We start from the raw sequence: 19,136 nt of genomic DNA, 5'->3' as shown, positions 1-19,136 counted from the left end.
AAAAAAATCAGTGGTTGCCAAGGGTTACAGGAGAAGGAGTGATGAATAGATGGAGCACGGAGGATTTTTAGGCCAGTAAAACTGTTCTGTAAATTATAGTATAATGGTAGATAAATGCCATTATACAATTGTCAGAACCCGTAGAATGTACAACACCAAGAACTTTAATGTACTTAAAGCATCATAAGTTGAACTATGGATCTGGAGTGATAATGGTATTCAATATTTCTTCATCGACTGTAACTATGATGTGGGATATTGATAGCTGGGGAAGATCTGCATGTGTTGGGGAAAAAGGGTCTATGGGAACTCTATAATTTCTGCTCAATTTTCTGTAAGCCTAAAACACTAAAAACCAAAGTCTTTTAAAAAATGCCCCTGTATTTACAATAATCATGGCTCTTTAAACGCACTATGTTCTAATGTGGTGTGTGTAAGTGTGTTTGTACCAGTGAATATCGAGAACTAGACTAGTACCTGAAAGATAGGAAGCTTACATTACTATATATAACTGTAGTACACTTAAGTAAAGTTCAAATAACACAATACAATTGACACTTTTTATCTTTTTGAAAATTAGGTAGATATCACAGTTTAGTTTTAAAGTTTTTTTTTTTTTTAATTATGTTCAGGCTACCTTTAACCAAGATAATTTGGATTCCTTTGTATACATAGTTTCACTACTTATAATTAATATAAACATGATAGCTTTCCACATTGAATTTGATTCATATATGCATATTACATATGCATATTAAATACAACTGAAGTTTTTACATCTTTTTTATGCTTTAAATACAAAATATTTGTCTAAAATGTTTGTGTTTATTAGCAATTATTGAATAGTTTGAGGAAAAACAGTTTCTACATACATTATAATATACAAATGGAATTTATTCTAAATAAAAACAATACATTTTTATTCTTTGAGTTTCTAAGATTTCGGCTTATATTGGAATCAAACTAATCAAATTCTAAGAATAAGTGTCAAAAAGATAAAACATGGTTTCCTTTTATGCTTTTGATTGAATCTTTTGTGTTGGAGGGAATTGGTACTTTTTACTGGAGGATAGGAGGAAAGGATAAAAGTGTAATTTCAAAGAGATAAGAACAAATTGCAGCCTTTACAAAAACATATTATACTAAGCATAATTGATATAATCTATAATTTTTAGCACTTATCATGTACTCAAAACTGACGGTTGTACTCTCAGATGTGTAAGATGTCATTGTTCTCAGTTCTGTGTGACTTGGAGAGGCATTGCCAGCTACACAGGTGCAGGCATTTGGGCGTCAGTGATTCCGCATCCTTGCAGGCCCTACAAGGCCAGATGAATTTTCCTTGCCCTTAGAATGACTCTGAGTCAAAAGTCAGCACAGCCCTAGTGACGCTGCATCCATGGGAAGAAAGATAATGTACAGATACCAATAAATAAAGATTTTTGTCACGTTCCCTAGTATATTCTTTGTGCCTAGAACAGGAACAGCAGAGGAGATTTCACACTGTTCTCCCAGAGCATGAAGTGAAATCGTTTCTTTTGTTTAGCTATGCTAATCTCATGCTGTCAATTAACTTGAGAAAATGATTCTATCAAAGTAACCACATAAACAAACAAAAACTTATTCCCTTCCTGCTTGCTGCTATTTTTGGACTTGGGGAGGGAGCACAATTTCTAAATGTCTACTCTTCTGTGTTAACCATGCTAGTTGTTTTCCTTTTCTATCAATAATTGTTAAAAGGGTAATACATATTTAATATTTCTAATTTGGAAATTAGAAATTATTTAATAATTTAATATTTAATAATTATGTATTACCCTACACAACCCATTGTAATGTAAAATTTGCACCATTTAGTTACTAGCATTTTTCTTTAAAGTTTAATTTTTTTCTTTAAAGTTACTAATTACCTCCAGTTTAAGGACTCCAATGGACACGTTTTGTTTATCTTGCTTTTACTCTCAAGTGTTTTACATTTCATCACACTCTGTTTCTTGAAAAGTTCTCTCCCTTTGGCTTTCTATTCAATACATTCTGATAGTTCACCTGTTACCTCTTAGATACTACATTTGTGTGTATGTGTGTGTGTGTGTGTTCTTTCTCCTTCTGTAATATAAACAGTGATATTGCCTAGGTTTTGTTATTATATCTATCTCTTACTTTACAAATAATCATTAGACAAATTACAGAATTCATGCAATATTTAAACTATTAAATAAAATAGTTAAAAAGAAAAACTCAGTTCTGAAAATGAGAGAAGTAAAGTCAGTGGATAAAAGGGAGATACGGCACGTATGTAAAAGTAAATCTGCCCTTCTAGCTCTATAACCTTGAACAAGTTATTTCACATCTCTGTGCCTTAGTTCCTCATCTGTAAAATGGTAGTAATCATAATGATTTTCTTTTTGGGTTGTTGGGAAGATTCAATAAGTATAAAATGACTTAATATGTGTAAAGTTTCTGACACATGGGAAGCCTTCCTTACATGTAATCTGTTATTAATAACAGATATACCTATTTATAACTAAAAATTCTATGACAAAAAAATTTTAAACTAATAAATTTTTACAGAAATTTAAATAATTGCATGCACATTGTACATATTTATAGAATATGAATGCCTTAACTGCAATGATTTTTATGGTTATTTTATTTGGATTTCCAGCAACTACCTCAATTTCTGGACTGGAGAAGAAATTTACAACTATTTGGGGAATGAAAGCATTAATGAGAGTGTTATGATGATCACACTGATTAGATTAGGTCAAAATTAGAGTGGGGCAACCCAAACTCTATCCCTTTCTCCAGTTTTAAATATTAGTTAAAGGTTTTCAGTGTTTAACTCCTATTTCCCATCCATCTCTCGCCAACATTCAGATCTCCCCATTGCCATTGGTCTAAAGGTCAGCCCCCAGTTTCATATGACATCCACTGGCAGTTGATAGAAATGAAGGCACTACAGACCCAGGGTCATATACAGAAATCCAAGGAAAGGCTATTGGAATGGTGTATGATCCTTTTCAGTATTTTTTTCATCACACATTTCTCTCCTTCCTGATGCACACCTGTACACACAGATAAACACACGTTCACTATTTGAAGGCTCCCTTTGTGCTGCTTTCCCCGATACCAAAATTGCTAGCAATGGCTACGGATTTGATTACTTCTCTCTTTTGTCAATGAGTTTCTTGCTATTATGAAAACATATTCTTCTTCTTCTTCTTTAGTGAGAACAGAATGATACAAAATTGACTTAATCTGCAGCACAAAGTTTACATTTTGTTGTGAAAAAGAACTTGTTGACAGGATAGGATTGCTAAAAACCAAAGTGCTGAACAGCAATAGTAATTTCACTGCCTTTGAAAAATAAAGACAGTCTATCATCTCTTTGGAAGAGATTGTTTTCCATTTTGTCTCAAAAGAGAATGAGATTCAAATATTGTTTTGTAGCCCCATGCTTCTCTGACACATATTTAAATGTCTTTAGACATTTTCTTTTAACATTGTAGATGCTCTTAAGCCTAATTGTCAAAATTGATCATAATTATAAAGTTAGGTTTTTTTTCCTAAAAATATGTTATAAAAAATCTCAACTAATATAAAACCTATTATTTAATTTTCAAATTATTTATGCACTGATTTTTTGTATATTTCATATCACATTTGCTATCAGCAATATACATACCATTTCAATATGGCATTTATAAAGATCTCATCATGAGGCCATTGTAAGTAAAATTATTTCTTCACGTAAAATAATTATGTGAAAATATTAGAGAATTTTTTCTTTTTTCTTTTCTTTTCTTTTTTTTTTTTCTTTTTTTTTTTTTTTGATGCAGAGTCTCATTCTGTCATCCAGGCTGCAGTGCAGTGGTGCAATCTTGGCTGACTGCAACCTCCGCCTCCGGGGTTCCAGTGATTCTCCTGCCTCAGCCTCCCGAGTAGCTGGGATTAGAGGCACGTGCCACCATGCCTGATCAATTTTTTTTTAGTTTTAGTAGAGATGGGGTTTTACCATGTTGGCCAGGCTGGTCTTTAACTCCTGACCTCAGGTGATTTCCCCCGCCTCAGCCTCCCAAAGTGCTGGGATTACAGACATGAGCCACTGCACCTGGCCGTTATTTACTTTTGAGAGACAGTAATCCAAGAAATTATTTTCACTAACTGTGATGTTCCCAGTATTGTCCTGGTTATTACATGGCAGATACTAAATATCTGTAATGCAATCTTGCTTCAGTAAGCTTATGATTTAGCTGTGGAGAGGCAAACTTAATACTGTAAAATAAAAAGTGCAAATATATATCACATTATATACCAGGGGCCCTAAACAAAGAGATGAATGAATATCAGAACAGTAAGAAAACACTATGAGAAGAATACTAATATGATCTTAGTGTTATTAAGAAGTCAGAATTAAGAAAATGCGTTTATTTTTAGTTTTTTGAGATGCTTCATACTGTTCTTCATAGTGTTTGTACTAATTTACATTCCCACCAGCAGTGTACAGGCAATCCCACTGCTGGATATATAGGCAAAAGATAGTAAATTAGAATATCAAAGAGATATTTTCACTCTTATGTTTATCACAGCACTAGTCACAATAGTCAAGGTATGGAATCAACCTAAGTGTTCATCAGCAGATTAATGGATAAGGAAAATGTGGCTCATATACACAATGAAATATTAGTCAGTCATAAAAATGAATGAAATCCTGACATTTGCAACAACATGCTGGAACTGGTGGATATTATGTTAAGTGAAATAAACCAGGCATAGAAAGACAAATATCACATGTTCTCACTCATATATGGAAGCTGAAAAAAATATTTGAACTCATGGCTTTAAAGTGATGGTTACCAGAGGTTGGGAAAGAGTGGCGGGGGTGATGGCAGGAGAATAAAGATGGATTGGTTAGTTGGGTACAAAATACAGTTAGAAGGAACTGGCCTTCTAATATGATCTAATATTCAGTAACAAAACAGGGCAATTATAGTTAACAATAATTTATTGTATATTTCAAAATAATTAATAGCTGGGTTTGGAAAGTCCCTAACCTAAAGAAATCATAAATGTTTGAGGTGATAGATATCCCAATTACCCTGATTTTAATCATTGCATGTTGTATGCCTGTGTCAAAATACCACATGTAACCCATAAATATGTGCAGCCATTGTGTATTTGTAACAACTAAAAAATTTTTAAAAATAATATAAATGTAAATATATATGTGCGAATGTCATCAATGCAAATCCAAATCTCTAAAACATATTTCAGATTTAAAATGTGGTATCATCTCTTGGAACCATATATATACACATATATTATATACATATTTAGTATATATGTTTAAACACATATATTTCTATATGTATTTCTATATACTTATTTCTCTCTATATATATGTTTAAGTATGAAATCCAGCACAATCTGATCCTTTGCCTTCAGCAATTGATTTCACCTGCTTATATCTCATTTTCTGCACTTGTAAAACTATCTAGAGAGTTTTATAGAGACTTATCTAGAGACTTATAAAGAGATCTAGAGTAAGAATAAAAACTAAAACAATACATTTAAGCTTTGAAATAAGTTTCCAGCTGGAACTATCATTTTTTTTTTTATGTCTGTCATAGCATCTATACCTTTCTCATAAACAAACCACACAGAAATATGTTGTTATCAGATGTAATAGAGATAAAAGTTTTCTGTCCCATCATGGAAATAGCCCATTTCATTTTTCTTGTACAAGTCGTAAATTGTGCAACACTAGAAAAGTAAAAATTATGTACATAGAATGTTATTCATAAAATAGCCTCTAAACATGAATTAAATAAACTATTTCTTTTCAATAATATTGCTTTGAAAATAACTAGTTCTTTTGTTACAGGAGATAAGTGCAAGACTACTGAATACAGCAAGATGAAAAATATGCTATTAGATTTACAAAACCAAAAATATATTATGCAAGAAAATGAAAATCCTAATGACGACGACATATCTCGGAGGAAGCTATTGGTGGATCAAATGTTTAAATATTTTGATGCAGACAGTAATGGACTTGTAGCTATTAATGAACTAACTCAGGTATGATTAGTGACTATATTAACAAACTTACTGAAACATAGCATGCACAGTATATTTACTTTTTCTGAATTTACTCTATAATGAAAAAAATGTATATTTGATCCATATTATTGAAAAGTATGTGAATAACAACATTTTATAACAAATTTGACTACATCATCAGCAATATTAATTTCAAGTAACATTATATGGTGTTTCACAGTTTAAAAAGAGATATCTACTTCTGGTAGATATCTATACCTTAAATACCTAAAGGAATTACAAGTTCTTTATCTTGTAGAATTTATATTCTCAGATTATATATTCCTAGTATATTCTGGAGCTCACACACTGTTTAACTTTCTATAAGTCAATAAAAGCTGATTTATCCAATATTCATGGGCACTAATGAACAATAATTGAGCGCATTTATAACAAAGTGTATATAAATAGTTTAAGATAGTGTTGAGTCACTGATGTGTTCCAGTATTTCTTCAATAATTAAGGATCAATTACAGCATATTCAATTTGGTTTAGTAGTAGAAATATAAAATAAGAGACATGGGATTTCTTCAAAACTATGCACTGATTTTAGGGAATAATGAAGAGAAGAAGCCCAATTAGGCAATAGAACAATGATGACAGCACTGATGGATTTTGCTGACTTCTTGATGATCCCTATGATATATCTTGAGGTAGATTTTGCTCCTACCCTTAACGGTGGGATATAGGTTTGATATTTTTATAATATGGTATGCATTTTTTTCTGGTGAATATTACCACTTATTTAAAAAATCTGGCATTGTCGAGTATTGGTCTTCTTAAACAAGTATTTCTAAGCTTTGCAATAGTGTGACTTACTTTAAAAACTTTATCTCAAAGTAACATTGTGAGCAAATTGATGATAGGTATCATCATTCAAACTAATTAAGATTCATGTCATTTTTATTGTTTTTTCTAATGCAGCCTCACATTTATTTTGTAGTTACTAAGTCATAGGCATTAGAATTTAAGGAATTCAGAGTAAAATTGGAAGATACTTTGATTAAGATATCTATGCTGTCATACACCTCATGATTTATTTTTTAAGAATAAAATTTATACTTTAGTAATAATAATACATAACTAGTTAATTACATTAAAATAAGTTTATAATTTAAGCATGCCACTTTTATCTATGTGTGACTAACATATATACTGTTATTTTGAGGGTTTTTTTGCTTTTTATATTTTTAATTTTTATCAATTTTTTTGTTGTTTTTGTTGTTGTTTTAGTTTTTATTAACATATCTGCATATAGCCACTGATTGAATTTAAAAAAAGAGATCAGATCAAATTGATCTGGTCTGGATTTGGACATCTAAATCCAAAGGAAAGACTGCTAGTTACTGGTGAAAGACAGTACACAGCACTTTACTCATACATGTTTCAAGCTTCTGCCATGTTCAAGTTTGTATTAGTTTCTGAGGGCTCCCATAACAAAATACCACAAACTGTGTGGCTAAAACAACAGAAATTTATTCTCTCAATCCTAGAAGCTGGAAGTTCAGAAATGTGGTGTTGACAGGGCCATGCTTCTTCTGAACTTGGAGGTTGGGGTGAGAGTCGGGTCCTTTCTTGCTGCTTTCAGCTTCAGGTGGCCCTAAGCCTTCCCTTGCATTTGTGGTGTTGTAGGAAAATCACTTCAATCTACCTCTATAGTCCTCCTGTTGTCCTCTCTGTGTGTTTATCTTTACCTAGTCTTGCCTCTTCTTATAATAACACCAGTATCATTGGATTAAGGGTTCACCCTAATCTATTAGGACTTCATCTTAAATTATCTGGTTACATCCGCAATGATTCAATTTCCAAGTAAGACCGAATTCTGTGGTACTGGGGCTAAGGACTTTAAAGCCCCTTTGGGAGACACAATTCAACCCCTAATAAACTTTATTAGCTACAATGTTAGGTTTTGTTTCCTCAGCTATCTCTAATTTGACTTGAATTATGTCTGAAAAGTGTCCTTTCAATTCATGTGAAAGCTATGTTGTTGTTGTGAGAGCAGAAAATGTCTTCATAATCATATTTATGTTTTGGCCAACCAAGAAATAGATGAAAGTAACAGTCTGGGAAGGTTATGTTTAGTGACTTCCTTCTGCATACATCCCATTCACCTACAGAGGGCCATTCTGATTACTTCTAAGTTTTGGCAATTATGAGTAAGGTTTTTATAAATGTCCATATGCAGATTTTTGTGTAGAGATAAGCTTTTAACTCCTTGGGATAAATACCAAGGAGCATGACTATTTAGTCATATGGTAAGAGGATGTTTAGTTTGGCAGGAAACCGCCAAAATGTCTTCTGACGTGGAAATACCATTTTGCATCCCCGCCAGCAGAGGATTAGAGTGTTCCTGTTTCTCCACGTCTTCATCAGCGTTGACGTTGTCAGTATTCTGGATTTCGGCCATTCTATTAGATGTGTAATGATATCTCATTGTTGTTTTAATTCTCATTTACCTGGTGAGATGATGTGGAACATCTTTTCACATGTTTATTTTCCATTTATGTATCTTCTTTGATGAGGTATCTGTTAAGGTCATTAACTTATTAATTGATTGGGTTATTATTATTATTACACTTTAAAAGTTCTCTGTATATTCCAGATACAGTCCTTTATTAGGCGTGTCTTTGCAAATATTTTCTCCCAGTCTGTAACTTGTCTTCTTGTTCATTTGATGCTGTCTTTTATGGAGCAGAAGTTTATTAAAATTTCAATGAAGTCCAGCTTATCAATTACTTCTTTTATAGATCATGCCCTTGCTATTTTATCTAAAAAGTCATTGCCATACACAAAGTAATCTAGGTTTTCTCTTACTTATATTCTAGGAGTTTAGAGTTTTGCATTTTGAAATTAGGTCCATGATTCATTTTAAGTTATTTTTTGTGAAGGATTCAAGAATGTATGTTTATGCTTACTTATTTTTATATGTGAATATCCAATTGTCCTGTACCATTTGTCAAAATAACTATCTTTGGTTTTTTTATTGCCTTTCTGCCTTTGTCAAAGATCGGTTGACTGAGTTTATGCAGGTCTCTTTCTAGGCTTCCTATTTTGTCCTATTCATCTGTTTGTTCATTATTTCACCAATAGCACAGGGTCTTGATTACTGTAGCCTTATAGTGAGTCTTAAAGTCAGGGAGTGTTCATCCTTCAACTATGGTTTTCCTTTAATATTTTTTTGACCATTCTGGGTCTTTTGTGCCTCCATATAAACTGTATAATCAGTTTGTTGAGATCCACAAAATAACTTGCTGGGATTTTAATTGAAGTTGCATTGAATCTGTAGATAAAATTGTGAAGAACTGACATCATGACAATATTTAGCCTACCTATTCATGAACATGGAATTTCTCCCCAATTGTTTAGTTATTTGATTGTATCCATAACAGTTTTTTAGTTTTCCTCATGTAGATTATATACATGTGTTATTAGGTATATTCCTATCCCATTTTGGGGGTGCTAATGTTAATGGTATTGTGATTTTAATTTCAAATTCCACTTGTTCATTTATGGTACACAGAAAAGCAATTGACTTTTGTATATTAACATTATATACTCCAAACATGCTATAATTGCATATTAGTTTCAGAAGGATTTTTGTCAATTATTTTATGTGTTCTACATAGACAATCATGTTATTTGTGAACAAAGCAGTTTTAGTTCTTCCTTTATAATCTGTCTTCCTTTTCTTTTCTTGTCTTATGACATTAGCCAAGATTTTAATACAATGTTGAAGAGGAGTGGTTAGAGGGGTTACCCTTGCCGTATTCCTGATTTTTGTGAAAAGTTTCAAGTTTCTCACTATTAATTATGATGTTAGCTATAGGTTTTTTTGTACATATACATATCCTTTATCAAATTGAGGAAATTGCCTTCTACTCCTAGTTTCCTGAGAGTTTTTGTCATAAATGATTGTTGAATTTTGTCAAGTGTTTATTCAGCATTCATTGATATGATCATGGAATTTTTCTACTTTAGGCTGTTTGTGTGATGGTCACACTAATTCATTTTCAAATGCTGAAACAACCTTGCAACTCAGGAGAAATCCCACTTGCTCATGGTGTAAAATTATTTTTATACATTGTTAGATTCAATTTGCTAATATTTAATGAGAAGTTTTGCATCTATGTTGATGAGAAATATTCCCTCTGCTTCTATCTTCTGAAAGTGATTGTAGAAAATTGATACAAAGTATTTCTTAAAGGTTTGATGAAATTCACCTATAATCCCATCTGTGCCTGGTGCTTTCTGTTTTGGAAAGTTATTAACTAGTGATTCAATTTCTTTAAGAGACATAAGTCTATTCTGATTGTTTGTTTCTTATATGAGTTTTCGAAAAATGTGTCTTTCAATAAATTGATCCATTTAATCTAGAATATCAAATTTGTGGCATAAAGGTGCTCATAGTATTTCTTTATTTTTTGTTCAAAGTTCATAGGACTTTTAGTGATATTCTTCTGCATCCATCCCACACCACACAAATCACTTATTCTTATAGCAGTATATAATAGAAATGTCAGTATCTTATCCTTCAGTAAGAATTATGGAAAAAATGTAAGTCTTTAATAGACACCTTGTGAAACACATAAAAAATTTTTGGATATTTATAGCAAAAATATTTTTGACTTGTGAGATTTTATGTTGCAGGTGCTTTTTTAAAAACCTTGTGTTAGATATTATAAATATTAATAATTATAATTTTATTTATAAACTTGGAAACATATCGTAATTTAATATTACACTTTTATTTCAATAGGTTTTGGGGGACCAGATGGTGTTTGGTTACATGAGTATGTTATTAAGTGGTGATTTTTGAGATTTTGGTTCACCCATCACACAAGTAGTGTACACTGAACCCAATGTTTGGTCTTTTATCTCTCAACCCTGCCATCCTTACCCCTGAGTCTCCAAAGTCCATTGTATCATTTGTTTGCCTTTGCATCCTCATAACCTAGCTCCCACTTATGAGTGAGAACACACAATATTTGGTTTTTCCATCTGTGAGGAGTTACTTCAATTAGAATAATGGCCTCCAATTCCATCCAGGTCGATATGAATACCATTATTTTGTTCCTTTTTATGGCTGCATAATCTCTCTCTCTCTCTCTCTCTCTCTCTCTCTATACATATATATATATAGTCTGTTTACTCTGCTGATTGTTTCTTTTGCTATACAGAAGCTATTTAGTTTAATTAAGTCTCATCTATTTATCTTTGTTTTTGTTGCATTTGCTTTTGGGTTCTTGGTCATCTAGAAGGGTTTTTCTGATGTTATCTTCTAGAATTTTTATGGTTACAGGATTTAGATTTATGTCCTTGATCCATCTTGAGTTGATTTCTCTATAAGGTGAGAGATGAGGATCCAGTTTCATTCTTCTCCATGTGGCTTGCCAATTATCCCAGCACCATCTGTTGAATAGAGTGTCCTTCCCTCACTTTATGTTTTTGTTTGCTTTGTCAAAGATCAGTTAGCTGTAAGTACTTAGCTTTGTTTCTTAGTTTTCTATTCTGTTTCATTGGTCTTTGTGAGTATTTTTATACCAGTACCATGCTGTTTTTGTGACTACGGCCTTATTGTATAGTATGAAATCAGGTAGTGTGATGCCTCCAGATTTGTTCTTTTTGCTTAGCCTTGCTTTGGCTATGCAGGCTCCTTTTTGGTTCCATATGAATTTTCGGATTGTTTTTTCTAGTTCTGTGAAGAATGATGGAGGTATTTTAATGGGAATTGCATTGGATTTGTAGATTGCTTTTGGAAGTATGGTCATTTTCGCAAAATCGATTGTATCCATCCATGAGCATGAGATGTGTTTCTATTTGTTTGTGTCATCTATGAAGTTTTTCAGTAGTGATTCATAGTTTTCCTTGTAGAAGTCTTTCACCTCCTTGGTTAGGTATATTCCTAAGTATTTTAATTTTTGCCGCTATTAAAAAAGGCATTGAGTTCTTGATTTGATTCTAAGGTTGGTTGCTGGTGGTATATAACAGAGCTACTTATTTGTGTACATTAATTTTTGTATCCTGAAACTTTGCTGAATTCATTTATTAGTTCTAGGAGCTTTTTGGATGAGTCATTAGAGTTTTGTAGGTATACAGTCATATCATCAGCAAACAGTGACAGTTTGACTTCCTCATTGCCATTTGGCATGCCTGTTAATATTGAATTTTAAAATAATTTGAATTAGAATAAAAAGAGAAAGGATCTTAACAGTGTCTGTTAATAATTTAGAAACTATTCTTAGCAAAGAATATAATATTTAACTATAAGTTACAGCCAGTCATAAGTAAAAGTTAAAGAATATAATTTTTCCCTGGGTTTTATAAATGCAGCAGGAAAGCTGGCCGCACACATTCTATACTTAGTCCACATAATTAAGATATATTCTTGAATTTCTCTTCAAGATTTTCAAGTAAATTAGAACCTAGAGGCCTGCCTATTTGAGAGAAAAAAAGACATAAAAAATCAGTAGATAAAGGAGGTAGGCTCTTTAGAATCACAGCTAGCAGGTTGTCATAGCAAAAAGGTCTGCTAAAATGAACTGACCAGTTATAGAAATAGATCTCATTCAGTCCACCTCTTCATCATTCCAGCTTGACAGAATTGTCCATAATTGCACAGTTAGTCTTTCAGTCTGAGACCTATTTTTGTGTTTGGAGAATATCTAACATAAAATGCAAATGTATATCAAAGTGAAATTTAAACTCCCAAAGTGCTAGGATTACAGACGTGAGCCACAGTGCCCAGCTGAAAGTTTAAACTTTTACAAGAACTGTGTTCTATGATGTTGACGATATTGATTTTTAAAACACGTAGTATCAATCCAACATATGGAAGAGTTAAAACCGGTTATAACTGAAGAAGAGACATAAACAAAGATTAAGATAGAATATACATTTCATTTTCAAGACCAAAAGATAATGTTTCAAGTAGCAAAAGAGTAGTGGCCCTAAATTGATGAAATCTTGGGATATTTTTTAAAAGTTATCTTTTTGATGATCATAGCATAGTGGTTAAGAACTTTAATTATAAAGCCTGGGTTCAAATCACATCTCTACTACGTTCCAAGTAGTATGGCAATTTACTTAAAGTTTCTGTGTCTTTGTTTCTCTATATATAAACTGGCAATGATAATAGCACCCAGTACATAAATTTCATGTGACACTATCGTTGTTTAGAACATGTAAACTTATTGGAAACATTGCTGGCACATAGAAAGCATGATGTACTTGTTAGTTATAATTATATTTTCATATCATTTGTGAAGATGTGGTAGATTATAATAGAGATAAAGGGAAGACATATTCTTGAAATAGTGGATGAGTGATTGATAAATATTTTGTAATGCTCATAGTTGGATAGTAGGTAAGAATAAAACAAATGCTGTAAGCAGCCATTATAACCCAGAAATCTATGTGCACAACTTTATGCTAGTAAAAACTTTGACATTGATTTTTATAATAATTGTCCTGCTGTAGAAAAGGGATAATTTTTCTTATTTCAAGAAATTAGAAAAATAAATGATAGTATATTTGTTTTGCTCATCTCATTTAAGGAGCTTATCTACCTGTCTCAAATAGCAAGCATGAGTGTTCCTAATCCTAAGAATTCTCTCCTAGAGACAACTAAACATTGACATTCTGCAACCACTGTAATATTGGGCTGTTTCCCCCCAGACAACATAGTGTCTATGCCTTTATAGGTAAAATGTTAAATTGAACTGAACTTAAATATTACATATATTGTGTTTTAAGATGCTAATAAATATTACATTATATCACATATATTGAAGTATTATATACTTAAATTCATGTGGTTTTTTTCTTGCCCATAAAAGTAAGTTTTAAAAATAATGAAAACATGGTCTTGAATAAGAGGACATACATATGTGATGAAAGAAACAATACATTTTCATTAATTATATTTTACAATTTAAATACTTAAACATCTGGAAGTCCTCAGGTATGCATGACTATAATCAAGATTCTGTCACTTCTTTTTATTTATTAATTTTTAATTTTGGTGGGTACATAGTAGGTATATACACATAAGGGTTACATGAGACACTTTGATATAAGCATGCAATATATAATAATCACGTCATGGAAAATGGGGTATCCATAACCTCAAGCGTCTATCCTTTTTGCTACAAGCAATTCAATTAAACCCTTCTAGCTGTGGAAAATGTACAATATTATCATTGTCTATAGTCACTCTGTTGTACTATAAAATACTAGTTCTTATTCATTATCCATTGACCATCTCCACTCCTCACCAGCCTACACCCACTACCCTTCTCAACCTCTGGTAATCATCATTCTATGCTCTATCACTGTAAGTTCAATTGTTTCCATTTTTAGCTCCCATAAATAAGTAAGAATATGTGAAGTTTGTTTTTCTGTGCCTGGATTATTTCGTGTAACATAATGGCCTCCAGTTCCATCCATGTTGTTGCAAATGACAGGATTTCATTCTTTTTTATGGCTGAATACTACTCCATCATGTATACAGGCCACATTTTCTTTATCCATGCATCTGTTGATAAACACTTAAACGTTGCTTCTAAATCTTGGCTATTGTGAATAGTTTTTTGGTGGAGTCTTTAGGTTTGTTTTGAAATATAAGATTGTATCACCTGCAAACAACAGTAATTTTACTTCTTCCTTTCCAAATTTTATTTCTTTCTCTTTTCTGATTGCTCTGGCTAGGACTTCCAGAACTATTTTGAAAAGCAGTGTTGAAAGTAAGCATCCTTATGTTCTAGATCTTAGAGGAGAAAGGCTTTCAGTTTTTCTCCATTCAGTATGATGCTAGCTGTGGCTTTGTTGTATATTTCTTCTATCCCCCATTTTTTTATACTTTTTATGATGAAGTGATGTTGAATATTATCAACTGCTTTTTCAGCATCAAGTTGACATGATTATATGGCTTTTGCTCTTATTTCTGTTGATATAATGTGTCACATTGATTTATTTGAGTAAGTTGAACCATTTTTGCATTACTGGGATAAATCCCACTTGATCATGATGAATGATCTTTTGAAGTTATTGTTGAATTCACTGTGCCAGTATTTTGCTGAGGATTTTTGCATCAGTTTTATCAGGGATATTGGCCTATAGTTTTCCTTTTTTTGCTATATCTTTGTTGTCTGGTTTTGGAATCAGGGTAATACTGGCCTCATGAAATGAGTTTAGAAGTTTTCCTTCCTTGTCTAATTTTCAGAAAAATTTGAGTAAGATTAGTATGAGTTCTTTAAACGTTTAGTAAAACTCAGCAGAGAAGCTTGGGTCCCAGTCTTATTTTTGCTGGAGGAATTTTTATTACAGCTTCAATCTCATTACTTGTTATTAGCCTGTTCAGATATTGGATTTCATCCTGGTTCAATATTGGTAGCTTTTATGTGTCTAGAAAGTTATCCATTTCTTCTAGGTTTTCCAATTTATTGGCATATAGTTGCTCATAGGAGCATCTTATGAACCTTTGGATTTCTGTAGTATCCATTTTAATGTCTAGTTTTTCATCTCTGATTTTATTTATTTTGGTTTTCTTTCTTTTTGCCTTAGTCTGACTAAAGGTTTGTCAATTTTATTTATCTTTTTAAAAGACCAACTTTTCATTTTGCTTATCTTTTGTATTGTTTTCTTTCTTCAACTTAATTTATTTCTGTTCTAATTTTTATATATTTTTTCTTCTATTGACTTTGGGTTTGGTTGGCTTTTACTTTTCTTTGAGATTCATTAAGTTCTTAAAATGCTTTATAGGTTGTTTATTTAAACTTTTTCCACTCTTTTGATGTAGGCGCTGTTGTTTCTTTTGTACTTCCCTTTGAGCTCTGAAAAAAAAAATCCATTTGCAAAATGGCATGGATATTTGATTGAAGATGTACAAGAGAGATACAGGGTGGGGTTACATTACATATCACACAAATCACACATTGAAATGCAGTTTAGATTGAGTCCATCCTTTATATTTTATTTCCTTGTATTCTGTATAGAATGAGCCTTGCATTCTTTATACCCTAGATATAATGGATAATTCTGTCTCTCAACTCTAATTTCTGTACTTTTCCTGGGGCTCTAAATTCTTTATTATGCCAAACAATATGATTGTATTTTAGATCCTCCTCCTAAATTTGTATAACCAAATATATCACATTTCACAGTTATCAACATCTACCTTCCTTGAAAACGAATGGCAAGGTATATATTCTGTAAGTTGCCATTCATTTTTAAGGAAGGTAGAGTTGATAACAATATCAAGATTAATCGCAGTATTTATCATAGGCTTCCCAAAGGGGCACAGATATCTGCAGTTCTAGAGGCTAGTGGAAATTCCTGGTCTCTGTCTTATGCCATATATTTTACATCTTCAGAGCCAGGTAAAATCCTCATATTTTTCGGGCAGCGCGCAGTGGCTCACGCCTGTAATCCCAGCACTTCGGGAGGCCGAGGAGGGCAGATCACGAGGTCAGGAGACTGAGACCATCCTGGCTAACACGGTGAAACCCCGTCTCTACTAAAAACTTTAAAAATCAGCCGGGCGAGGTGGCGGGCGCCTGTAGTACCAGCTACTCGGGAGGCTGAGGCAGGAGAATGGCGGGAACCCGGGAGGCGGAGCTTGCAGTGAGCCGAGATCGCGCCACTGCACTCCAGCCTGGGCGACAGAGCAAGACTCCGTCTCAAAAATAAATAAATAAATAAATAAATAAATAAATAAATCCTCATAGTTTTCAATTTCCTCAAGTATGTATCACACCCACTTTTACCCCTCTCTTGAGGGGTTCTGCCTCTCCAAAAAATAGAGCCTTACATGATAAGATAGGGGGTACTTATCAAATGTGTTTTTTGCAGGAATAGAACAGAACTGTTCTCTCTCACATATGTGCCTTAATTACTATCTGAAAAAGTTAAAGTTTTACAAACACAGATTTTTTTTTGTTTGTGTGTCTTTGTTTTCCATTGCTTATTTTCTCTTTATTGAAAATGCATATATGATAATTTGATTCTTTAATTCTGAGTGGCTCTCTTTTTTGTTGTTGTTGTTTAAATCTGTGCTATATTGTCTGAATACTATTCAGAATGAGGATGTGGAACTCTGAATCGTCCTATTTCGTCTACCAGTAACTGATTCTGGTACTCAAAGAAGAAGCAAAAGTACTTGCTATTCCATTTGCATAAGGTGTGAAATCTCTACCTTAGTTTTTCCCTTTAAAATATAAACAGGTGTCTGAGGTTTGTCTTTATTATCTGGATCTTTGTATTCCTTCTCTTAAGCCATCTTCTCTGACAGTAAGAATTCAGTATTCTCTTTGGGGCTGTTGTAAAATCTGAGCTTCAATAATGCTTGCTTAAGCGAAAATTGTGGTTGAAAAGCTATGGTCTAAATTGACTTAATTTTACAATGTATGTCTCAGAGAATAAATCCCTGAAAAGCCTGGACAAACATGTAAAGAACTTTCTTTCTTGAAAGAATGGTCACAAACTTGACTAAGGCATCTTAGTTTCTCCCATAAGTATTGTAGGTATGTTTACTGTCATCAGCCACTTAGCCACACAACACATTTATGGTTTCAGGAACATACATTATCACTAAAACAGACCTGGATGTGCAATTCTTGAAAACAAAATTCTGAATGATATAACTTTAGGTATAGGAATGTTCTTTCTGACAGGCTGACATGTAGAAAAAAAGTCACTTCAAGAAAGAAGGTTAATGATAATTTCTTATGAAAAGGAGCATAGAGCTCTTCTGGGTGGTTTATTCACATTATTATTTAAGTCTCCGGGAATATTGAAAGACTATGGGTAGACAGAAATACTGAGAAACAGGAGCTAAACTTTGGGGAGAGAATAGGAGAGTCATGTAACTGAATGGCCTGAGATTCAAAGGAGTGAGGTCTGTCTATCTATCTATCTATCTATCTATCTATCTATCTATCATCTATCATCTATCTCTATCTATCCATCTATCTACTATATCTATATATTTCTGTTTATCTATGTGGAAAACGACTTGCTTGGGAAACATAATCCAGAAGTGCCTATACAGCAGTTATCTACACGTTTCTTACACTGAAGTAGAACAGATATGGGAAAAAATAACCTCTGATTAAATTCATTAAAATTACTGAACGAATAATTTTAAGGCGCAGTCAGATTTTTCTAAAGTCAGTATGGTGAAGAAGATATTTGTATAAGAAATTGAGGACAAAATAGAGTTTTCTGGTCAGAGAGCAGGATTTCCAGAGGACACAATGATGGGTTTAGGTTGGAGAAGCATGGGTTTGGGGCCACACTGGGAACTATGCAAAGCAATATGGGGAGCCATAGATTTCACTGGGTCACAGAAACAAACCAGGGTATGAAATACAAAAGCATTTGTCCAGAGTGTTGCTTAGAGGAACATAGGCAACTATTTCTGGCATTGTGGCCCTGTATATTTGGTTCACAGTGTCAGATGAGGGGAGGCACAGCAGGCTTCACTTGGTAGAATGGAGGCCTTACTTTGTCAGCAGCACACAGAGGACTTGAAGTAAAATGGTGCTAACAATATGGAAAATCTTCTTCTTGGCCCTTTCCCCATTTGATAAAATAACACTGATAGAATTTAAGTGAGCAAAGTCATTCCCTTGTGATTATGAAATAAGCTTCTGTATAGAGTATATTGATTTAGGTTTTTCTCCATTTAGATTCTGTCATCTTCATAAGCTGATTTACATTAAAAATGCATATTAGGAGCCGGCGCGGTGGCTCACACCTGTAATCTCATCACGTTGGGAGGTGGAGGTGGGTGAATCACAAGGTCAGGAGTTCGCGACTGGCCTGGCCAAGATGGTGAAACCCTGTCTCTACTAAAAACACAAAAATTAGCCAAGAACAGTGGCAGCCACCTATAATCCCAGCAACTGGGGAGGCTGAGGCAGGAGAATCACTTGAACCTGGGAGGCAAGCGTGCAGTGAGCCGAGATTGCACCATAGCACTCTAGCCTGGGTGACAGAGCAATACTCTGTCTCAAAAAAAAAAAAAAAAAAAAGAA

General features: G+C 33.2%; 1 protein-coding gene across 6 annotated transcripts in view; it reads left to right on the top strand.

Annotated features, from left to right (window-relative positions):
- Positions 1-19,136, top strand: part of FSTL5 (follistatin like 5) — an 812,423-nt gene that overhangs the window by 404,564 nt on the left and 388,723 nt on the right. For 5 of the 6 annotated variants that reach the window (XM_005556204.4, XM_005556203.4, XM_015450988.3 and 2 more), the window contains exon 5: positions 5,885-6,081. The exons of the other annotated variant lie outside the window; for it this stretch is intronic. In XM_005556204.4, the coding sequence (XP_005556261.3) occupies positions 5,885-6,081 (197 nt within the window). The remainder of the gene's footprint in view (positions 1-5,884; positions 6,082-19,136) is intronic. 6 annotated transcript variants of the gene reach the window in all.

Source organism: Macaca fascicularis, chromosome 5 (genome assembly GCF_037993035.2).
Source record: "Macaca fascicularis isolate 582-1 chromosome 5, T2T-MFA8v1.1".
Lineage (NCBI taxonomy): Eukaryota > Metazoa > Chordata > Mammalia > Primates > Cercopithecidae > Macaca > Macaca fascicularis.
Note: the sequence above shows the minus strand (reverse complement) of the source record. Positions and strands in the feature narration are given on the sequence as shown.